General features: G+C 47.6%; 1 protein-coding gene across 3 annotated transcripts in view; it reads right to left on the reverse strand.

Moving 5' to 3' along the window:
- Positions 1–25,000, reverse strand: part of LOC143295514 (uncharacterized) — an 87,966-nt gene that overhangs the window by 44,184 nt on the left and 18,782 nt on the right. For all 3 annotated transcript variants that reach the window (XM_076607242.1, XM_076607240.1, XM_076607241.1), the window contains exons 16-27: positions 24,776–24,987; positions 22,790–22,961; positions 20,968–21,193; positions 17,113–17,213; positions 15,015–15,241; positions 14,058–14,225; positions 12,563–12,793; positions 10,414–10,533; positions 6,522–6,656; positions 4,088–4,402; positions 3,185–3,483; positions 222–414 (exon numbers count right to left, since the gene is read on the reverse strand). In XM_076607242.1, the coding sequence (XP_076463357.1) occupies positions 222–414; positions 3,185–3,483; positions 4,088–4,402; positions 6,522–6,656; positions 10,414–10,533; positions 12,563–12,793; positions 14,058–14,225; positions 15,015–15,241; positions 17,113–17,213; positions 20,968–21,193; positions 22,790–22,961; positions 24,776–24,987 (2,399 nt within the window). The remainder of the gene's footprint in view (positions 1–221; positions 415–3,184; positions 3,484–4,087; positions 4,403–6,521; positions 6,657–10,413; positions 10,534–12,562; positions 12,794–14,057; positions 14,226–15,014; positions 15,242–17,112; positions 17,214–20,967; positions 21,194–22,789; positions 22,962–24,775; positions 24,988–25,000) is intronic.

The following is a 25,000-nucleotide window of genomic DNA, read 5'->3' on the forward strand; positions in this document are numbered from 1 at the left end:
GCGCGCGCGTGCGCACACACACACACACCCCTCCATCCACCACACACAGCTCCCCACCCACCCACCCACACACATACATACACACCTCCATCCACCATACACAACTCCCCCTCCCCCCCTCCACACACCCACACACCTCCACCCACACACCCACACACCTACCCACATGCCCCCCCCCTGCCCCCTCCCTGCCCCCCACCCACACACCCACACACACACACCCTGAGCTGCAGTGCAGACTCCCGCTGGCCCAGACCAAACTTGTGGTGCTTGTTGCTCCAGACCTCCAGCCACTCCAGCAGCTGCTGCAGCCGTGTGTAGCGCTTGCCAAAGTTCACCGTCAGCTGCCACGCCTGACCGCCCCCTTGTCGTGGGGAGGCAGCATCGGCGTCATACTGCATGCCTCCCTGCTCCCTGGAAAGACAAAGAGACACAAAGAGACAAAGGCTTTATTGGTCAAATGTTATTAAAAAAAAAAAAAAAATTCTAAAAAACCCACAGGAAATTGTTGTGGTATTGTATTGTGCACCCCCGAAAATTTGTATTTGTATTTCTTTTTATCACAACAGATTTCTCCCCAGGGAGAGCGCGTCGCTACACTACAGCACCACCCATTTTTTTTGTATTTTTTCCTGCGTGCAGTTTTATTTGTTTTTCCTATCAAAGTGGATTTTCCTACAGAATTTGGCCAGGAACAACCTTTTTGTTGCCATGGGTTCTTTTACGTGCGCTAAGTGCATGCTGCACACGGGAGCTCGGTTTATCGTCTCATCCGAATGACTAGCGTCCAGACCACCACTCAAGGTCTAGTGGAGGGGGAGAAAATATCGGCGGCTGAGCCATGATTCGAACCAGCGCACTCAGATTCTCTCTCGCTTCCTAGGCGGACGCGTTACCTCTAGGCCATCACTCCACATGATGGAGTATGGGCTGCCTACATGGTGAGGTTAAAACGGCCAAACATGTAAAGGCCCACTCATGTACATACGAGTGAACGTGGGAGTTGCTGCCCACGAATACAGAAGAAGAAGCATTGTATTGTATTGTATTGTACTGTACTGTATTACTCTTTTTGTCACAACAGATTTCACAGCATGAAATTTGGGCTGCTCACCCCAGGGACAGCACATCGCTTCACTGAGAGTGCCACTTCTTTTTTTTTTTCTGCCTGCAATTTTATTTGTTTTCCTATCCATGTGAATTGTTCTACAGAATTTTGCCAAGACATCCCTTTTGTAGCTGTGGGTTCTTTTACATGCGCTAAATGCATGTTGCACATAGGAATTCAGTTCATTGTCTCATCCGAATAACTAGCATCCAGATCACAAGGTCTACTAGTGGAGTGGGGAGAAAATACTGGTGACTGGGATTAGAACCAGCACGCTCAGATTCTCTCGCTTCAGAGACAGACGTTTTACCACTAGGCCAACCCTCCACTCCACTGGTATTGCTCATTCCCTCATCCTTGCACACCACTGCAGATTACACAAGACTGAAGCACATTCAGACCGTGCACCATGCCAGAAAATCAATCAATGAACAAAAACAAGACGGGCGCAATAGCCGAGTGGTTAAAGCATTGGACTGTCAATCTGAGGGTCCCGGGCGCCTGGTGGGTAAAGGGTGGAGATTTTTACGATCTCCCAGGTCAACATATGTGCAGACCTGCTAGTGCCTGAACCCCCTTCGTGTGTATATGCAAGCAGAAGATCAAATACGCACGTTAAAGATCCTGTAATCCATGTCAGCCGTTCAGTGGGTTATGGAAACAAGAACATACCCAGCATGCACACCCCCGAAAACGGAGTATGGCTGCCTACATGGCGGGGTAAAAACGGTCATACACGTAAAAGCCCACTCGTGTGCATACGAGTGAACGTGGGAGTTGCAGCCCACGAACGCAGAAGAAGAAAGAAGAAGAAGAACAACAAAAACAAAAGCAAGGGCTGGGGGCGTCGCGGCGGGGTATATCAGAATGATTTCATGATCATTATATACTGATTTACATAAAATCAGATAAATACTAAAAACATGATCAAGAAGCACATAGAGAAAATAAAAATAAAAACATGGTGCACATAAATATCTCCACATATGTCAAAATATAGATTATAACACAACCTTCACAATAAAAGAAGCAAATGAAATGGAAAGTATGCAGAAACATTATGTATTCAGTTTTACTTTGGCACGCTAATTCCATGGGAAAAGTTATAATGAAAAGCAAATACCAAGAGTTCTATATCATATGTGTCAAAGTCAATCAAAATTTCATTCTAAGATGGTAAATTGAGTAAGCAACAACTGCTTTTTAACATCAAGCCATCTGTGTGTGTGTGTGTGTGTGTGTGTGTGTGTGTGTGTGTGAGTGTGTGTGTGTGTGTCTGTGTGTGTGTGTGTGTGTCTGTGTGTGTGTGCGTGTGGCATGTGTGTATGTGCACGAGCACATGCATGTGTATGTGTGTGTATAATTTTCCTGTCAAACATGGGAGAAAGGGCGCGAGAGAGCAGGAATCCAACCCAGACCCTCCACGACAAACACTGTATTGACCAGATAAGCGTCCTAATCCATTCAGCCACCTTTCCCCTAACATTCTAAGGCTAAAAGACGACACAAAAATGAAACAAACACCAAAGGGACTGACTACACACCTGGTGACAGCAACACAATAGCGCTCAAGGGTGTTGTGCCGCCCAGGACACACTTGCCCCGCTACAACAGGAATCGAACCAAGACCCTCAACAAACACTGTATTGGCAGATAAGCGTCTTAACCCATTCTGCCACCCTCCTCCTAACATTCACAGACCAAAAGACAACAACAAAACAAAAACAAAAAAACAAAGGGACCACACACTTGGTCACAGCAGCATGATAGCCCTCAAGGGTACCGACAAAAAAACAACGGGACCACACACACCTGGTGACAGCAGCGTGTTAGCCCTCAAGGGTGCCAACAAAAAAACCAAAAAAACTAAAGGACCACACACCTGGTGACAGCAACATGACACTGCTCAAGGGTGCTGACAAAAAAACTAAAGGACCACATACCTGCTGAAAGCAGCATGGTAGCACTCAAGGGTGCCGACAAAAAAAAAAAAAAAACTAAAGCACCACACACCTGGTGACAGCAGCGTGGTAGCCCTCAAGGGTACCGACAAAAAAACAACAAGGGACCACACACCTGGTGACAGCAGCATGGTAGCGCTCAAGAGTGCCACCCAAGAAACTCTTGCCCCTGAACAGCCCCGTGGGCCTGCCACCATGCTGGGGAGCCTGCTGCTTCCCCTCGCTGTTCAGGTCGTCCTGGGAGGCGTAGTGATCCACGGAGCCGGCCAGGATGAGCAGGCCGTGCTTCCTGTGTGCCTGTGCCGCCACATTCTCCACAAAGTAGTCCATCTCCTGGCTGAGCAGGTCCTTGCACAGGCAGTTCAGCAGGGGGAGGGAGGACGCTCGGTCCTTGGTCTTTGCTTTGTCCAGGACCTGAGGGAATGGGAAAGGTAAACGTACACTGGTTTGGCTTGTATACATGGGAGCTGTATGAGGAAAGGTAACGTACACTGGTTTGGATTTGAAAGTGACGTAAACTGGTTTGGCTTGTATACATGGGACCTGTTGTATGAAGAATAGGAAAGGTAACGTACACTGTACACCTGTATGAGGAATGGGAAAGTGACGTAAACTGGTTTGGCTTGTATACATGGGACCTGTTTGAGGAATGGTAAAGGTCATGTAGACTGGTTTGGCTTGTGTGTGGTACATGTGTTTATGGGTTTGTCTTTTTTTCTTTTCTTTTTTTTTTCTTTTCTTTTCCCCCCTCTGAATTGGAGCTGAGTGTGGCATGTGAATGACTGGTTGTGAGCACTTTGATTTTTGTGTGTTTGTGTGTGTGTGTGTGTGTGTGTGTGTGTGTGTGTGTGTGTCTGCACAATAATCCGAGCACCATAAATACTTTATTATTATTACTGTTATTGTTGTTGTTATTATCATTACCATTATTATCATCACCATTATCATTATCATCATTAATGATGTGGTTAGGGTGAACGAGGTGCTGTGTGTGAACCCTCCTCCTCCTCCTCCTCACCTTGCTGAAGCTGACGGAGCAGAACATGTCCAGGAAGTCGAAGAAGGAGATCTTGGTCTCGAAGGGGCGGGCCCCCACGTACAGCTTCTTGGGCGGCTCCACTCCCCGGGCGAAGACGTACTCCTCGTAGTGGCCGAAGCAGCGCTGCTTCTTCTTCACCACCTTCCGCGCTGCCTGTTGCTGCTTCAGGAAGTACACTGAGAGTGACTCGCCCCTGGGGCTGGCTCCGTGGAAGGTGACGGACTTGCGGCCATCGAAACTGTCCTGCGAGTTTCGGATCGATCGCCCATCGTCTTCTGGCTTCACGATGATGCTCTGTTGTCAGTGAGGAATGGACGGGTGTCAGGACAACTGTCTTGAGAGTGCACTGTTTCATTTACCCTCTAGAGACCTCAACTTGGTAGCAAGGCTGCCAAAGAGCAGGCAGTGAAAGCTGTCAGTCATTTTAGATAAGCTGTGTGTGTGTGTGTGTGTGTGTGTGAGTGTGAGTGTGTGTGTGTCTGTGTGTGTGTGTGTGTGTGTCTATGTGTGTGTGTGTGTGTGATAAGCATGAACCAGTCAGTTATAAACTGCAGTTGTTGTTTTTTCTATTTTCAGTCATGATTATAACTGTATTACAGAAATGTAGGAGCAAAGGGAAGTAATGGTTACAGAAGATTAGGACTGAAAGAGTCAATGTGTCAACAAGAAAGTAAAAGTAAACCTGCCAGTCAGTCTCCTCAAACCCACCCTCCTCCCCACATCCCATACCCCAACCCTGTTTTGATCAGTTTGACTGTCAGTTCCCTTTTAGTTTCACCAAAGAAATGTCACCATGTAAAAAAATAAAATAAAATAAAATAAATTATCCATCACAACACATCTACTAAGCCATGATGTCAAAGTCCGTACGCTAGGGGTGCGGGGGGTGGGGAGAAGGAAATGTGGAGATGGGAGGGAGGGAGGGGAGTGATAGAATCACAGAATAGACCAATCAGATTCTTCTTGACCTTCGGTTACTCCACATGCCTGGTCAGACTTTTTTCAAATTACATTTTCTTCATAATACAGTGGACATACAGAAAAGAAGACAAATATAACTAAAACTCACACACACACATACAAAAAAAATGCAAACTAAATTAAGTTTCCTATCAGTGGAAGTTTAAGAAAAAAAAGACAAAGAGTTCATTCAAGCCATTTGTAAATAAATGTTGGTGATGGTGTTCTAATTGCTTCAGTCAAAACACACATGCAAGATAAACGTGCAATGACAATAACATGTATGACACAATGTAAATACTTATTTGTTGAAAGATGTTGATCCTGATAAATGAAACAAGGATCCAAAAGGAAAGGTCAGATGTTGTTACTGAACAACTGCCCCCACAAGCCAAATGGATGAGTGACCTGCCCATGGATAATGTCAAGCAGCAAGAATGAACAGCTCTTCCACAGAATATGATTCTACAACTGTTATGTGGCTTTCAAAGGAAATTTTTTTCCTAAAATTACGTTTGTCTAACATACTTACCATGACTCACCAGTGCAGACTCTGGCAGGGAGTCTGATTCCTGTCCTGTGGTAACTACTATCTGCCAATGCGGAGAAAACAAAAGTAACTACGACCGATAACCTCCCGGAAGTAGGTTACCTCCCCTCAGTGTTTTAGTCAATTTTGCGACTCACCATTCAACCACCCCTCCTCTCCTACCTTTTCAGAGACAACAGAATTCAAATGCAAAAATAAATACTGTAACAAAATGTCTACAATCATCACTATGTGTGACAGGGCATTAACTCATTCAGATCTGTGGCCAAACATTGCCCTGGCATCAAAATTTGCGTGCTCAGTTTTCACGATCCTACATATGCATAACCCATAAGAAAGGAGAACTAACTTCCACAGTGTTCTGGATGTGTCTACACATAATTTGAAGGAAAAACTATATCTTCTGTCATTTTTCCACATGAAAACCTGCTGAAGCTGTAAACTTCCCACGGATTTTTGTATTTGTAATTTGTATTTCTTTTTATCACAACAGATTTCTCTGTGTGAAATTCGGGCTGCTCTCCCAGGGAGAGCATGTCGCTACACTACAGCGCCACCCATTTTTTTGCATTTTTTCCTGCAAGCAGTTTTATTTGTTTTCCCTGTTGAAGTGGATTTATCTACAAAATTTTGCCAAGAACAACCCTTTTGTTGCCGTGGGTTCTTTTATGTGCATGCTGCACACAGGACCTCGGTTTATCATCTCATCCAACTGACTAGCATCCAGACCACCACTCAAAGTCTTGTGGATGGGGGAGAAAATATAGGCAGCTGAACCGTGATTTGAACCAGCGTGCTCAGATTCTCTCGCTTCCTAGGCGGATGCGTTACCTCCAGGCCATCACTCTATGAGGATGAATGGGTCACTAAAAAGCTCCTTCTTCTCCTCCCCCTCCACCTCACCTGCCAGTCTGTCATGATCTTGTCCAGGCGTTCCTGCAGCTCCGGGTGGGTGTTGTCACCGTCATGGAAAAACTCGGCCATCAGGTCTGCCACTTGGGGGGAAGGGGCAAGCTCCAACAGCATGGACACCAGCACCTGGGGTTCACAAACACAGAAAGAAAGAAGATTTCACATGCACCAACACTGGAAAAACACAGGGGGCAGAATGGTTAAAATGCTTATCTGCCACAGTGTCTGTGTCAAGATCCAGGTCTTGCCCTTTTTTCCTAAGTTTGACTAAAATAATCAAAACTGAGCATACGGTCATTCAGATAAGACCACAAATTGTTTGCAACACACTTTTGGCACACTGAAAAAGAACCTATGGCAACATAAGCGATATCCTCTGGCATACTTCTGTATAAGAAATCAACTCTGAAAGGTACACAAACATGTGTGGCATGCACTCAAAGCCTGACCAGGTGTGTTGGGTTATACTGCTCATCAGGATTCTGCCTAGCAGATGTGGCGTGGAGTATATGGGTTTGTCCAAACGCAGAGACACCTCCTTGAGAAACTGAAAATGATAATGAAAATCACAGGAAACTGTTGTAGGTGATGTTCATTCACTCATCCTTGTGCACCGCTGAAAAGTGCATAAGACCGAGATGCATCCAATGCAATGCACCACACTCGCAAAGCAACAAGTGAATAAAAATATAAAAGAAGGGGGGGCGGTGGAAGGAAGGAGGAATTTCAGAAAATATTTTCATAATCATTTACATGAATATTAAATTAAAACGTATCACGCACATAAAAAAAAACAAACTCATACGTGCACATGAATATTTCTGCGTAAGTCAAAGTATACATCATAACACAAGCTTCACAATAAACTATAACTGTAGCATGTCTTTGTATGAGTGAGAGAGTAGTTGCAGGAACTGTGGGATGAATGGATGAGAGAAGAAGAAGTAACAAAAATTATAGCTAAAAAAAAAAATCAATGTATGACAAGGCTTTAAACTGAAAAAGTAAGGAGAGTCACCAGATAAAACAAGAGGCAAAGCCTTCAAGACTCACTTGAGCTTCCCGCTTTATCCAGTAAAGGAATCATGAGGAGAAAAAAAAAGAGAGATAAAAAAAAATTGTTGAAAAGTGCTCTGTATTAATTATGATATATGAAATAAGCTTGGAAGAAAAAATTTAATAATAAAAAATAAAAATTTTAAAAAAGGCATACGAGCAGGATCGAACTATGCATGTTCAGTTCCGAAGCAAGCAGACTAATCCCCATTACTGCAGTGCATCTGACGTCATTCGACTAAATTCAATACTTAAAACAATGTTGATGTTTTCTTCTTCCTGCCACACATAGATGTAATTGTAGTGGTCATAATAACGCCATTTATATCATGTTTTTTGTTTTATCATATCTTGAGTATGCTTGTATTTCGGCGGTAAAGGAGTCGTTGCCATCACTTCAAGCACACCACAACGCATGGTAGATCTCTAGATGGCCATCACTTCAAGCACACCACAACACATGGTAGATCTCTAGATGTACACGGATGAACCAGCCTACAATGGGCTAAAAGAAACAATCGATTAAATTTTTTTTTTATGTTCATTTAATTCAGTGTCCACTTTAGAATATTCAAATGCAATAAACAAGTCAATGGTGTAGTTAGTATCACTGTATGTGTTCTGTCCAGAATTTGTATTTCTTTCCTATTAATTGTGAACAAGAAAAACAAGGTCGTCGTCTTCAAACACAACCTACCTTCTAGTAGGCCTAACTCAGTGGGAAGCTGGTTTTTAAAATTTTCAGATTTCTGAACAAATCTGAATGAAATAAACCCTTAACGATTCAGAAATACAGCTTAATTTGGGACACTTACAAGCTGTTATTGGTATGACTGAGAAGATGTTTTTTCATACGACGTTTAAACAAAATTTGGTATTGGCAGACAAATTATTTCCAGAGAAAATAGTAATGTTAAAGTTTACCACAGACACACACACACACACACACACACACACAGATGACCGAACACCGGCTTAAGCACAGACTCTCTTTGTTTACACAAGTGAGTAAAATAAGGGGGAGTGAGAAAAAAGAAACAACATGACAGAGGAGACACAGAACCAGGAACACCTTTCTACCAGATGTAATGCATCACAATTAAAGATCAAAACATTTACAAATACATCAAACAAAAAGACAAGACCTAATGGGATTAAAAAAAATAATAATAAGAGAAGAACAAGTAATGAAAAGTAAAGAAAGGGCATTTCTTTCTCCTAAAATTACATTTCATCAAACACGCTTAACATAACTCACTGATGCAAACTCTTGCAGGGATCTCTTCTTCTTCTTCTTCTTCTTCTTCTTCTTCTTCTCATTCTTCAGATGGACACCCTAGACTCCGTGCAGCAGGGGTCTGATTTCTGTCCTACTTAAAATGCTACCCCGCATATGCAAAGAAATTGAAGGTAGGTGCAGCTGATGACCTCCCTTAGTATATCACTTGCCTTCTGCAGAATAAAAAAAAAAAAATTCAAAAGATGGAGAAAGGAGGAAGAAACTATGTTTATTTAAGGGAACAAAGAGCACTTCAAAAGATGGAGAAAGGAGGAAGACACTGTGGGGTTTTTTAAGGGAACAAAGAGCACTTCAAAAGATGGAGAAAGGAGGAAGAAACTATGTTTATTTAAGGGAACAAAGAGCACTTCAAAAGATGGAGAAAGGAGGAAGAAACTATGTCTATTTAAGGGAACAAAGAGCACTTCAAAAGATGGAGAAAGGAGGAAGACACTGTGGGTTTTTTAAGGGAACAAAGAGCACTTCAAAAGATGGAGAAAGGAGGAAGAAACTATGTCTATTTAAGGGAACAAAGAGCACTTCAAAAGATGCAGAAAGGCGGAAGAAACCATGTCTATTTAAGGGAACAAAGAGCACTTCAAAAGATGGAGAAAGGAGGAAGAAACTATGTCTATTTAAGGGAACAAAGAGCACTTCAAAAGATGCAGAAAGGAGGAAGAAACCATGTCTATTTAAGGGAACAAAGAGCACTTCAAAAGATGCAGAAAGGAGGAAGACACTGTGGGGTTTTTAAGGGAACAAAGAGCACTTCAAAAGATGCAGAAAGGAGGAAGACACTGTGGGGTTTTTAAGGGAACAAAGAGCACTTCAAAAGATGGAGAAAGGAGGAAGAAACTGTGGGGTTTTTTAAGGGAACAAAGAGCACTTCAAAAGATGCAGAAAGGAGGAAGAAACCATGTCTATTTAAGGGAACAAAGAGCACTTCAAAAGATGCAGAAAGGAGGAAGAAACCATGTCTATTTAAGGGAACAAAGAGCACTTCAAAAGATGGAGAAAGGAGGAAGGCACTGTGGGTTTTTTAAGGGAACAAAGAGCACTTCAAAAGATGGAGAAAGGAGGAAGACACTGTGGGGTTTTTAAGGGAACAAAGAGCACTTCAAAAGATGCAGAAAGGAGGAAGAAACCATGTCTATTTAAGGGAACAAAGAGCACTTCAAAAGATGGAGAAAGGAGGAAGAAACTATGTTTAACTAAGGGAACAAAGAGCACTTCAAAAGATGGAGAAAGGAGGAAGAAACTATGTTTAACTAAGGGAACAAAGAGCACTTCAAAAGATGGAGAAAGGAGGAAAAAACTATATTTATCTAAGGGAACAAAGAGGACTTCAAAAGATGGAGGAAGGAGGAAGAAACTGTTTCCTTTAAGGAACAAAGAGCGTTTCAAAAGATGGACAAAGGAGAAAGGAATAATGGTGTGTATCTTTTTATGGGAACAAAGAGCACTTCAAAAGATGGGCAAAGGAGAAAGGAATTATGGTGCATGTTTTTCTAAGGGAACAAAGAGCAAACACAACGGAAGAAGCAGTACCTTGTGCACACTGGCTTCTTCAGACAGGAAGTGCGTGAAGGGCAGGAGGTGGGCCGCCCAACGAAGACAGGCCCAGCAGAGGCTGAGCCATTCCGACTGCCGCTCTCCCTCCCACTGGCTCTGTGTCACACAAAAACATGTGATTTAATCTGATATGGGTACTTATACAGTGCCTATCCTCGGTCATAGACCAAGATCTGAGTGCTTTACAAACTCTGGGTCATTTGCACAACAGGCTGCCTACCTGGGTAGAGCCAACTGACGGCTGCCACTGGGTGCTCATCAGTCGTTAACTGTGTCATTCTATCAGATTTCAGGCACGCACACACATACACACTCAGACAGACATGCAGCATTTTACAAGTATGACCGTTTGTTTATTTACCCTGCCTTGTAGGCAGCCATACTCCGTTTTCGGTGGTGTGCATGCTGGGTATGTTCTTGTTTCCATAGCCCACCGAACGCTGACATGGATTACAGGATCTTTTACGTGCGTATTTGATCTTCCGTGTGTGTATACACACAAAGCTGATTCAGGCCCTAGCAGGTTATATAAATATCCATATCAATCAATCAATCAATGTCTGCACATATGTTGACCAGGGAGATTGGAAAAATCTCCACCCTTTACCCACCAGGTGTGGTTACCAAGATCCCAACCCGGGATCCTCAGATTGAAAGTGCAACACACACCATTCAACACCATTCCGACTGCTGTTCTCCCCCCAACTGGCTCTGTGTTGCACACCAACACACACCATTCCGACTGCTGTTCTCCCCCCAACTGGCTCTGTGTCGCACACCATTCTGACTGCCGCTCTCCCTCCCACTGGGTCTGTGTCACACACCATTCAACACCATTCTGACTGCTGTTCTCCCCCCCACTGGCTCTGTGTCACACACCAACACACACAATTCCGACTGCTGCTCTCCCTCCCACTGGCTCTGTGTCACACACCATTCTGACTGCCGCTCTCCCTCCCACTGGGTCTGTGTCACACACCATTCTGACTGCCGCTCTCCCTCCCACTGGGTCTGTGTCACACACCATTCTGACTGCCGTTCTCCCTCCCACTGGCTCTGTGTCACACACCATTCCGACTGCCGCTCTCCCTCCCACTGGCTCTGTGTCACACACCATTCCGACTGCCGCTCTCCCTCCCACTGGGTCTGTGTCACACACCATTCTGACTGCCGCTCTCCCTCCCACTGGCTCTGTGTCACACACCATTCCGACTGCCGCTCTCCCTCCCACTAGCTCTGTGTCACACACCATTCCGACTGCCGCTCTCCCTCCCACTAGCTCTGTGTCACACACCATTCCGACTGCCGTTCTCCCCCCCCACTGGCTCTGTGTCACACACCATTCCGACTGCCGCTCTCCCTCCCACTGGTTCTGTGTCACACACCATTCCAACTGCCGCTCTCCCTCCCACTGGCTCTGTGTCACACACCATTCCGACTGCCGCTCTCCCTCCCACTGGCTCTGTGTCACACACCAACACACACCATTCATCACCATTCCGACTGCCGTTCTCCCTCCCACTGGCTCTGTGTCACAAGCCATTCCAACTGCCATTCTTCCTCCCACTGGGTCTGTGTCACACACCATTCCAACTGCCGCTCTCCCTCCCACTGGGTCTGTGTCACACACCATTCTGACTGCTGCTCTCCCTTCCACTGGCTCTGTGTCACATACCAACACACACCATTCCGACTGCCACTCTCCCTCCCACTGGGTCTGTGTCACACACCATTCCGACTGCCGTTCTCCCTCCCACTGGCTCTGTGTCACAAACCATTCCGACTGCCGTTCTCCCTCCCACTGGCTCTGTGTCACACACCATTCCGACTGCCGCTCTCCCCCTTACTGGCTCTGTGTCACACACCATTTCGACTGCCGTTCTCCCTCCCACTGGCTCTGTGTCACACACCATTTCGACTGCCGCTCTCCCCCTTACTGGCTCTGTGTTGCACACCAACACACACCATTCATCACCATTCCGACTGCCGTTCTCCCTCCCACTGGCTCTGTGTCACAAACCATTCCGACTGCCGCTCTCCCCCTTACTGGCTCTGTGTCACACACCAACACACACCATTCATCACCATTCTCCCACACCTTTCTCCAGTCTCCCCAGCCTGTTACCTTTTCGTAGTTGTCATATCCAAGCTGCCCCAGAAACTTCTCCCGCTTGCGCAGACAGTGGGAGAGGCTGTCCCTGGCGTGCAGCATCCACAGCAACGAACACAGGTCACGGAAACTGACCAGGATGGAGTGGATCGACCGGTTGCCCTTGACCCTTTCGAACTCTGACCCCTCTGCCAGCTGCTCCAGAAGGATGTCTGGGAAGTTCTGACATGGCCCTTCTGTGTTGGTCTGTGGAGGGACAGACTGCTGATAATGATTTTGGTGTGTGTGTGTGTGTGTGTGTGTGGTATGAGGAACAGCCTTTCTTCTTCTTCTGCTTCTTCTGCGTTCATAGGCTGCAACTCCCACGTTCACTTGCATGTACACGAGTGGGCTTTTACGTGCATGACCGTTTTTACCCCGCCATGTAGGCAGCCATACTCCGCTTTCGGGGGTGTGCATGCTGGATATGTTCTTGTTTCCATAACCCACCGAACGCTGACATGGATTACAGGATCTTTAACGTGCGTATTTGATCTTCTGCATGCATTTACACATGAAGGGGGTTCAGGCACTAGCAGGTCTGCACATATGTTGACCTGGGAGATCGTAAAAATCCCCACCCTTTACCCACCAGGCGCCGTCACCGTGATTCGAACCCGGGACCCTCAGATTGAAAGTCCAACGCTTTAACCACTCGGCTATTGCGCCCGTCTGAGGAACAGCCAGTATCAAGAAAAAAGATGCTGAACATCTTTTTTTCTTTTTTTTTTTAATAGTAACTGCAAGATTGCAACTGGAAGTAGAACATATATATATATTTATGCACTCTGCACATGTGTGTTCACACACACACACACTCACTCTCCCTCTCACACACACACACACATTCTCTCTCTCTCTCAAACCAGATATTTTATATCTAATATATACTACAAATGGCAAAACATCTGGAACAAATTCACAGCCAATGACAACAAAGAATAAACAAGTTCCTACATGCAACATAATAACATAAACAAATGAATGAAAGAATGAAAAAAAAAGATGATGGAAGAAAAAGATAATCTAACAAAACAAAACAAAAAATTCTTCCAGGAATGCTGACACTGATGTTCCATTGCTGAACTTGAGGCACAGTCTGATATCTCCTCTGAAATAAATAAATAAATAAATAAAGGGAAAAACGCACTCAATTCCCTTGAAAACACCTGTCAAATAAAGAGAGGCTTAAGCTAACAAGCTAAAAGCACCAAGTGAGAATACAACTGACTGGAAAAGTGAAACTGTACATGCTCACTCCAGTATGTAAAAATACCCGCACTCAGTCCAAGGGAAACAACCGGGTGTTAAGATTTAACCAGTACTCAGGGGACAAAAAGATTCATTGAAATTTAACTGATGATTAAATAATTGATGAAATAATGAACTTAAGTAACTGGACAACAAACAAACAAACAAACAAATCACTAAACAAAACAGCAAACTGAATAAATGAACAGCCCGACCCGACCTTGAACTGCACAGCCTTGGGCTGAGCGGTGGCCAGCTGGTGGATGTACCATCGCATGGACGGGATGGAGACGTGGGCTGCGTTCATCACGGCCAGCGTGAGCTGCACCAGCGAGGAGGTTTGACTCCTCAGTGACGTCTCCTCCTTCACGCCTGCTGTCACTCCTGTCTAAAAACCCCAGTGTGAAAAGGAAATTTTCTATCTAAAATTACGTTTAATTACACATACTTAACCGTGACCCAACTAGTGCAGACTCCGGCAGGGGTCTTACCCCTGTCTGAAAACCCCAGTGTGAAAACGTTTTTTTTGTTGTTGTTGTTGATGTTGTTGATGGTGGAGGTAAATTTTCCGTAAGTGGAGCTGTTTCATATGTGTATGTGTATGTGTGGGGTGTCGGGGTAGGAAGGGTTGGTGAATGTGTGCGTGTGTGAGTGTGTGTGCGTATGTGTGTGTGTGTGTGTGTATGTGTGTGTGTGTGTGTGTGGTAGGGTGTGTGTGTGTGTGTGTACAGGTGTGTGTGGTAGAGGGATGTGGGGGGCTAATTGGTGGGTGGATGTGTGAGTATGGGTGAGTGTGTGAGTTGAATTGCAAAGTGCTCTGTGTGCGGGTGTGTGGTGGGGTGGATGTGTTTGAGTGCAAGTGTTTGTAGGTGTTTATACATGAAGGTATGTGCAGTGTGTATGAAAAGCTTGATGGCAAATTGGTCTCTGCGTGTGGGGGGGTGAGGGTGGGGGGGTGAGGGGCTGGCAGGGTGGATGTGTGCAAGTGCAGGTGTTTGTAGGTGTTTGTGCATGTGGGTGTATGAGGTGTGTGTGTGTGTGTGTGTGTGTGTGTGAAAAGCTTGATGACAAATTGGTGAACGCTGTGTAGTTTTACAAACCAAGCTGAATAAAACTGCTTGCCAGTGCTTGATAGCTTGCAACGCTTGCTCGTTCTGACACTAACCCACCCTCTCACCTTAGACGACGACGCCGGCTGAGGACAATAGAGAGGCGGGGCCGGCAGGTAGAAGTCAGAGGGCACCAAGGGAGGGAACTTCTTCACCACGCCCTTCAGGCGGGTCACCAGCAGGGTCAGCAGGCTCGGTGCGACCTCCACATGACCCATGACCCCGGCCACCAGAATGTCCTCCAGGGTGGCCGACAGCTGGGGTATGTCCGTGCGATCGTCGATCAGGATGCCCCCTGACACAATAACCAATATACTGTCAGTACAATGTTTGGCAGGCAACCCTGATAGTATCGTCAATCAATATGTACAGCCTTCATCAAATAACACACAAAATGTAGACAGTCATATGGCTGTCAATACACGACACAACAACCAATGTACCGTCACTACAGTGTCGGCCAGACAACTCTTATAGTATCAGCAATCAATATATATACAGCCTTCAACAAATGACACACAAAATGTAGACAGTCGTATGGTTGTCAATACATCACACAATAACCAATATACTGTCAGTACAGTGTTTGGCAGACAACCCTGATAGTATCGTCAATCAATATGTACAGCCTTCATCAAATAACGCACAAAATGTAGACAGTCGTATGGTTGTTGTAACATGACACAATAACCAATGCACTTTAAGTACAGTGTTTGGCAGACAACCCTGATGGTAGTTTCATCAATCAATCAATCAATCAATCAATATATATATATATATATATATATATGTATATACAGCCCTCAAAAAAGAACACAAAATGTAGACAGTCCTTTGATTGTCAATACATGACACAATAACCAATGTACTGTCAGTACAACCCTGATAGTAACATGAATCAATATATACAGCCTTCAACAAAGAACACACAAAATGTAGACAGTCGTGTGGTTGTCAATATATGACACAATAACCAATGTAGAGTCACTGCAGTGCCTGACTAGACAACCCTGATAGTATCATCAATCAATATAATACAGCCTTGAACAAAGAACACATAAAATGTAGGCAGTCATATAGCAAAACAGATTCTGACCGAGACTATGACAGACAAACCACTTCAACAACCATAGGAATCACGGAATAACAGAAAAACAAGACCTCATCTATTTTGTACATGCATGTCTTTTCTCCACCTATGGTATGTCATCTTCTGACCATTGATCTTCACCATATGACCATGAATTTCAAAACTGGATCATGCTGTCATCATGGGCAGTCAACATATCACGTCTGATGTGGGAGATGGCGCCAGCTTCATCTTCCTGAACAGGTGGGCACCGAGATGGCAATGGCCAGTTCATAATCTCAGTCCCCTCATGCAGGCTGCCGGCATGGTTCTTGGCTCAAAGAACGATTGTTCCCTTCTTCTTCTTCTTCTGCGTTCACTCGTATGCACACAAGTGGGCTTTTACGTATATGACCGTTTTTACCCCGCCATGTAGGCAGCCATACTCCGTTTTCGGGGGTGTGCATGCTGGGTATGTTCTTGTTTCCATAACCCACCGAACGCTGACATGGATTACAGGATCTTTAACGTGCGTATTTGATCTTCTGCTTGCATATACACACGAAGGGGGTTCAGGCACTAGCAGGTCTGCACACATGTTGACCTGGGAGATCGTAAAAATCTCCACCCTTTACCCACCAGGCGCCGTCACCGTGATTCGAACCCGGGACCCTCAGATTGACAGTCCAACGATTTAACCACTCGGCTATTGCGCCCATCAACGATTGTTCCCAAGTTGTCTTCCTCTCTGATGCGCTGTCTGTTCCGGAGGCCCTTGCAGGAGACAAACATCCTCGCCTCATGGAAAGACTCCCAGAAGTTGCCAAGAGAAGACGAGTAGTCCTGCAATGGGTGTCAGCCCTCTGTGGAATCCCAGGCAACGAAGCAGCAGACCAGACTGCCAAACTCAGAGCAAGAGGACGTCAACCAGAAAACAGCGTCAGCTTCGCAGAGAACAGGACCTCATGAAGGCAATGCTATGACCAGAAACCAAGATGGATGCGTATCAACTCCTTGAATGCTGGCAACAGGTGGTGATCATAAGACTTTTAAGTGACGACCAACACAACAACTAAAACAAACAACCCAGTCCTCACCCTGAAGAGCAGCGGCAGAGGGAGCCACCAGCTGGGCCAGTTTGCTGTGCAGGATTTCCTCAGGTTGTAGCTCCTCTGGCAGTATGAGAGGGCGTCGGGGTCTGAAAACCGGCATTGTAATAGCACCATCTCCAGCAAGAACAAATTATAATTGGGTATTATCTCCAGCAAGAACAATCAGTTACCATCACACAATAGTCCATAAAACAGGGTAAGTGGACACCTACTTTTGTCTGTATGTGTGTGTGGAGGGGAGTGGGGATGGGGTCTCAGTTGCATGCAAGATCATGGAGAACATTTCTTTTTCTTTTTTATTCTTTTAATTTTTCTGAAAGAGTTCTACATGTGTCCTTCTTCACTGGCAAAAAAAAAAAAAGAGCACAAGACAACAACAAACAACAAAACAGACAGACACACCTACCCCCCACGCCCCCACCCCAATCCCTCCCCCCTTCCCCTTGTGTGTGTGTGTGTGTGTGTGTGTGTGTGTGTAAGTGTGTGTGTAAGTGTGTGTGAGCATGAGTGTATATTAACTGCTGCATGGTGTTGATCATGTACTTGAGATAGAGGTCCTGAATGAGGTGGGATGTGTCAAGATACAAAGCGAACAAGGCAGAAGACACATTCGACACGTTCTTGAAGTTACCTTGCAAGTTTGTTGCCATCTTCTGGCATGGAAGGGGTGGGCTGGATAGGAAAAGTGGGGGTGTGGGTGGAGGGGGAATGGAGGAAGGATGTGGTTGGGGGGCTTGGTAGGTGGGGGAAGGGGGGGGGTCAAAGGTGGAAGGTTGGGGGGCTGGTAGGTGGGGGAAGCGGGGGGCAATGGAGGAAGGTTGTGGTTGGGGGCTTGGTAGGTGGGGGAAGGGGGGGGGAGTCAAAGGTGGAAGGTTGGGGGTTTGGTAGTTGGGGGAAGGGGGGGGGGGTCAAAGGTGGAAGGTTGGGGGTTTGGTAGGTGGGGAAGGGGGGGGGGGGTCAAAGGTGGAAGGTTGGGGGTTTGGTAGGTGGGGGAAGGGGGGGGGGGGTCAATGGAGGAAGGTTGGGGGTTTGGTAGGTGGGGGAAGGGGGGGGGGCAATGGAGGAAGGCTGTGGTTGGGGGTTTGGTCGGTGGGGGAAGGGGGGGGGGCAATGGAGGAAGGCTGTGGTTGGGGGTTTGGTAGGTGGGGGAAGGGGGGGGGGGGGCAATGGAGGAAGGCTGTGGTTGGGGGCTTGGTAGGTGGGGGAAGGAGGGGGGGCAATGGAGGAAGGTCAGGGGTTTGGTAGGTGGGGGAAGGGGGGGGGCAATGGAGGAAGGTTGTGGTTGGGGGCTTGGTAGGTGGGGGAAGGGGGGGGGGGCAATGGAGGAAGGTTGTGGTTGGGGGTTTGGTAGGTGGGGGAAGGGGGGGTGGGACAATGGAGGAAGGTTGTGGTTGGGGGGTTGGTAGGTGGGGGAAGGGGGGGGGCAATGGAGGAAGGCTGTGGTTGGGGGTTTGGTAGGTGGGGGAAGGAGGGGGGGGGGGGCAATGGAGGAAGGTTGTGGTTGGGGGTTTGGTAGGTGGGGGAAGGGGGGGTGCAATGGAGGAAGGCTGTGGTTGGGGGTTTGGTAGGTGGGGGATGGGGGGGGGGGCAATGGAGGAAGGTTGTGGTTGGGGGGCTGGTAGGTGGGGAAGGAGGGGGGGCACTGGAGGAAGGTTGTGGTTGGGGGTTTGGTAGGTGGGGGAAGGGGGGGGGGGACAATGGAGGAAGGTTGGGGGTTTGGTAGGTGGGGGAAGGGGGGGGGCAATGGAGGAAGGCTGTGGTTGGGGGTTTGGTCGGTGGGGGAAGGGGGGGGGCAATGGAGGAAGGCTGTGGTTGGGGGTTTGGTAGGTGGGGGAAGGGGGGGGGGGGTCAAAGGTGGAAGGTTGGGGGTTTGGTAGGTGGGGGAAGGGGGGGGGGTCAATGGAGGAAGGTTGGGGGTTTGGTAGGTGGGGGAAGGGGGGGGGGCAATGGAGGAAGGCTGTGGTTGGGGGGTTTGGTAGGTGGGGGAAGGGGGGGGGCAATGGAGGAAGGCTGTGGTTGGGGGTTTGGTAGGTGGGGGAAGGGGGGGGGCAATGGAGGAAGGCTGTGGTTGGGGGTTTGGTAGGTGGGGGAAGGGGGGGGGGGGCAATGGAGGAAGGCTGTGGTTGGGGGCTTGGTAGGTGGGGGAAGGGGGGTGGGCCAATGGAGGAAGGTTGTGGTTGAGGGTTTGGTAGGTGGGGGAAGGAGGGGGGGCAATGGAGGAAGGTTGGGGGGTTTGGTAGGTGGGGGAAGGGGGGGGGGGCAATGGAGGAAGGTTGGGGGGTTTGGTAGGTGGGGGAAGGGGGGGGGCAATGGAGGAAGGTTGTGGTTGGGGGCTTGGTAGGTGGGGGAAGGGGAGGGGGGTCAATGGAGGAAGGTTGTGGTTGGGGGTTTGGTAGGTGGGGGAAGGGTGGGGGGGGCAATGGAGGAAGGTTGGGGGTTTGGTGGGTGAGGGAAGGGGGGGGGGGGGCAATGGAGGAAGGTTGGGGGCTTGGTAGGTGGGGGAAGGAGAGGGGGCACTGGAGGAAGGTTGTGGTTGGAGGCTTGGTAGGTGGGGGAAGGAGGGGGGGAAATGGAGGAAGGATGTGGTTGGGGGGTTTGGTAGGTGGGGGAAGGGGGGGGGGCAATGGAGGAAAATTGTGGTTAGGGGCTTGGTAGGTGGGGGAAGGGGGGGGACAATGGAGGAAGGTTGGGGGCTTGGTAGGTGGGGGAAGGAGGGGGGGAAATGGAGGAAGGATGTGGTTGGGGGGTTTGGTAGGTGGGGGAAGGGGGGGGGGGGCAATGGAGGAAGGCTGTGGTTGGGGGTTTGGTAGGTGGGGGAAGGGGGGGGGGGCAATGGAGGAAGGTTGTGGTTGAGGGTTTGGTAGGTGGGGGAAGGGGGGGGGTCAATGGAGGAAGGTTGGGGGGTTGGTAGGTGGGGGAAGGGGGGGGGGGACAATGGAGGAAGGTTGGGGGGTTGGTAGGTGGGGGAAGGGGGGGGGCAATGGAGGAAGGTTGTGGTTGGGGGGCTTGGTAGGTGGGGGAAGGGGGGGGGGGGTCAATGGAGGAAGGTTGGGGGGTTGGTAGGTGGGGGAGGGGGGGGGGCAATGGAGGAAGGTTGTGGTTGCAGGGCTTGGTAGGTGGGGGAAAGGGGGGGGCGGCAACAGAGGCTGTGATTGGGGGCTTGGTAGGTGGGGGAAAAGTGGGGGTGTCAACGGAGGCTGTGATTGGGGGTTTGGTAGGTGGGGGATGGGGAGGGGGGGCCAATGGAGGAAGGCTGTGGTTGGGGGGCTTGGTAGGTGGGGGAAAGGGGGGGGGGCCAATGGAGGAAAATTGTGGTTAGGGGCTTGGTAGGTGGGGGAAGGGGGGGGGACATTGGGCAATTTGGGGGTGAGGAGATGGTTCAGTGGAGCATTGTGAATAAGTGTGGGAAGAACATGTGTGTGTGTGTGTGTGTGTTTGTGTGTGTGCTTGTGCTTGTGCGTGTGCATGTGAGCGTGAGCGTGAGCTTATATCAACGGCTGTGCAGTGTTCAACAGGAAACACCTTACTTGAGGTAGAGGTGGGGAGCAATGAGGCGGTGCAGGGAGCAGGTGGTGGCCAGCACAAAGGAGGTCTTCCAGTTGCCCTTGTTGCTGTGCGTGTGTGTGGATGTGTTTGTGCGTGTGTGTGTGTGGATGTGTGTGTGGGGGGGCGGGTGGGGGGGCCAGGTGTGGGGGTGTGGGTGTGAGTGTGCGCGCTCGTGTGTGTGCGTGCGTGCGTGCATGCAGGCGTGCGTGCTTGCTAGGTGAATGTGAGCATGAGCATGAGTGTCTATCATTATCTATTATTATCAACTGCAGCGTGGTGTTGGGGACACCTTACTTGACGTAGAGGTGGGGAGCGATGAGGCGGTGCAAGGAGCAGGCAGTGGCCAGCATGAAGGAGGTCTTCCAGTTGCCCATGTTGCTGGCAAACCAGGCCGCCTCGCACACCAGCCCCGACAGCAGCAAGTACTCAAGTGCCCTCTCCACCGTCCAGATGCTTGACAGCTTCTGCCGACGCACCGCACTGCTGATCTCCTCGTGGTATTTGGGCAAGATGCGGTTGTCTGGCAAGTGAAAGGATGATATTTGATGATTTGATGAACGCTAATGGCATGCTCGAACTCTTCCACACTATGTACCTATTCTCTGTGTGTGTGTGTGTGTGTGTGTGTGTGCCGACGCACCACACCGCTGATCTCCTCATGGTACTTGGGCAGCATGCAGTTGTCTGGCAAGGGGGGAGTGAGACGGATGATATTTGTTGAACACTAAGAGCAAGATGGTGTTTAGAGGTGAAGGCAGTCACAGAGATAGGAAGGGACTAAGTGGAACGGCAGCCTAGTCGTAATGTGTCCACCTAGTAAGCGAGAAAATCTAACTACTCAGGATTGAATTCCACACTCGGCAGTATCTTCTCCCCCTCCACAAGAGCCTGAGAGGTGGTCTAGATGCCAGTCATGCAGATGAGGTGATAAACCGAGGTCCCATGTGCAGCATGCAGTTAAGCACATGTTAAAGAACCCATGGCAACAGAAGGGTTGCACATGGCAAACTTCTGGAGAACAATCCACTCTAATATATGTGTGTACATGCGCAGATGATTGAAAGTGTTACTGAGTGACACAAGAAATGAATGACGAGCAGCTGTCAACTGCCCCTATCCAGGTAGACAGCCTGTTGAGCAAATGACTCCATGTTTGCAAAGCGCTCAGAGTTTGGTCTCTAACCAAAGATAGGCTCTACTTAAATATCAGCTATAATAGGCACCCTACAATTTCTGGAGACCATGGATTTGTATTCTGTGTGATGCTTCTGGCACAACATCAGTTGTGGCTTGACAGGCCTATTCGAGAATGGCAGTCTCTCCCACACTTTGCGCAGATGAAGTCTGATGCTTGGTCTGTCTGTCTCTCAGACTCTGGGCCCGCTTCCTTTGCCGTTTCACCTCGGACTGATTGATGGGCAAGTGTCTTTTCAAACCTGAAGAGGCCTTTCTGCACTGTTGGCCTCCAGGGTGATTGTTTGGGAGTTTGCAGCTTCCCACGTGTCTAGGTTAAATGTCTTCAGGTCTCTTTTCACGACACCTTCACCTCGTAGTAAGGGTCTGCCTGTTAGGGCGCTTTCCCTGAGCCAGTTCTTCCTATACAGGAAGTGCTGCGGTATCTTCTTCTTCTTCTTGTTCGTGGGCTGCAGCTCCCAAGTTCACTCGTATGCACATGAGTGGGCTTTTACGTATATGACTGTTTTTACCCCACCATGTAAGCAGCCATACTCTGTTTTCCGGGGTGTGCATGCTAGGTATATTCTTGTTTCCATAACCCATCGAACGCCAACATGGATTACAGGATCTTTAATGTGTGTATTTGATCTTCTGCGCGCATATGCACATAAAGACGGCTGTCTTCAGGCACAAGCAGGTCTGCGCATATGTTGACCTGGGAGGTCGGAAAAATCTCCACCCTCTACCCACCAGGCGCTGTTGCCGAGATTCGAACCCAGGACCCTCAGATTGAAACTTCAACGCTTTAACCACTCGGCTATTGTGCCCATCTGCCTGGGGTGTAGAAATAACCTGTCCAAGAGAGAACTCAGAACTCAAAACGTTTTTATTCAAGGATTAAGATTTTAGGCGAGAGAGTGTAAGAGAGAGAGACACTCACTGATGATGTTGGCCTGGAAGTGGATGGCAGGCAGGGGCTGGGGGTTGTGCGGGGGGAAGATGTAGACGGTCTGGTTGCTGAAGTAGGCCGCCATGAAGCGCCCCAGCGTCTGCACCACCTGCCGGATGGACCTGTCCCTAATGCAGGGCACCATGTCCGGCTCCTGGAACGCCTGGGAGAGAAACAGTGGAGTGATGGACTAGAGGTAACGCATCCGCCTATGAAGCGAGAGAATCTCAGCATGCTGGTTCCAATCACGGCACAGTCGCCAGTGTTTTCCCCCCCTCCACTAGGTCCCGTGTACAGCATGCACTTAGCGCACGTAAAAGAACCCATGGCAACAAAAGGTTTGTCCCTGGCAAAATTCTGTAGAAAAATCCACTTTGACAGGAAAACAAATAAAAAAATTAATGCAGGGAAAAAATACAAAAAATTGGTGACGCTCTCAGTGTATCGACACATTCTCCCTGGGGAGATGACAATAATAATCATATTGATAATGATAGTGATGATAATAATAATAGTAATAATAGTAACAGTAAAAGTGATAGTAATAACAGTAATTAAAGATCCTGTAATCCATGTTAGCATTGGGGTGGGGTATGGAAACAAGACATAGCCATAGCATGCACACCCCTGAAAACGGTGTATAGCTGCCTACATGTTGGAGTAAATGAACCAAACTGTCATAACATGTAAAATGTTGCACAGTCTGTCTGAGCGTGTATGCGTGCATGCCTGAAATCTGATTGAATGACACAAGAAACGAATGATGAGCGCCCAATGGCAGCCATCAGTCGGCTCTACCCAGGTAGGCAGCATGTTGTGCAAATGACCCCGTGTTGTAAAGCGCTTAGAGCTTGGTCTCTGACCAAGGACAGATGCCATATAAGTATCTATATCATTCATTCATTCATTCTTCCATTCACTCTGGCCACATCCTAACAAAAGGATGATGCGTGAAACATGCAAATGCAAGAGGGTTAAAAAAAAAAATACCGGTGGCAGCAGTAGCGGCAGCAGCAGCAAGAGTGCTGCAGCAGAAATACTAGCAGGTTCAGGGGCAGTCATGCCACTGGAGTCTGACAAGAAATATATTCCTTAAGATACTTTCCAATCACATCGTACTGTATGATGAAACCAACAGATTTCATCTAGCTGCATCAGTCTAGGTAAGGATTACCTGAGGCTTGAGTGGGTTGGTGACAAAGTTCACCATCCTTTGATTAAAAAGATGGCACAATTCAAAACACTAAGCGTGGGAATCAACTGAGACTTGAGTGGGTTGGTGACAAAGTTCACCATCACTTCATTCTAAAAGACAGTACATCACAAAACACTAAGTGTGGGGATCACCTGAGACTTGAGTGGGTTGGTGACAAAGTTCACCATCACTTCATTATAAAAGACGGTACATCACAAAACACTAAGTGTGGGGATCACCTGAGACTTGAGTGTGTCCTGGTAACAAAGTTCACCATCACTTCATTCTAAAAGACAGCACAACTCAAAACACTGTGTGTTTGGGGATCCGCTCAGACTTGAGTGTCTTGGTAACAAAGTTCACCATCACTTCATTCAGTATCAGTATCAACATCAGCAGCTCAAGGAGGCATCACTGCGTTCGGTCAAATCTATATACACTACACCACATCTGCCAAGCAGATGCCTGACCAGCAGCATAACCCAACGCGCTTAGTCAGGCCTTGAGAAAAAATAAATAAATAAATAAACAAAAGAAATAAATAAATGAATAAACAAATAAATAAATAATAATAATAATAAAATAAAATAAAATATTATAAAATAAATAAAATAAAAAATACCCTAAAAAATAAAATAAAATAAAAATAATAATAAAATATATAAAATAAAAATAAAAAATAAATAAATAATTTTTTTTTATTTATTTTTTTTTTTTTTAAATCTTTATTTTCATTCAAAAGACGGCACAACTCAAAACACTGTGTGTTTGGGGGGCATCACCTGAGACTTGAGTGTGTTGGTGACAAAGGTCATGAAGGAGGGCTGGATGGGCGGGGTCTGGTTGAGGGGGTGTGTCTCGATGGCTGATTGGACGTTGGCCTGCACCACCAGGCTGTCAATCAGCTCCACGGCCGACAGCAGGTCCGCCTTGAGCAGGTGGGTGTAGAGCAGGGAGTGCAGCAGTTTACCCGCGTGGGCGTCGTTGCCCGTCTCTGTCGGCAAAGG

Source organism: Babylonia areolata, chromosome 20 (assembly GCF_041734735.1).
Source record: "Babylonia areolata isolate BAREFJ2019XMU chromosome 20, ASM4173473v1, whole genome shotgun sequence".
Classification (NCBI taxonomy): domain Eukaryota; kingdom Metazoa; phylum Mollusca; class Gastropoda; order Neogastropoda; family Buccinidae; genus Babylonia; species Babylonia areolata.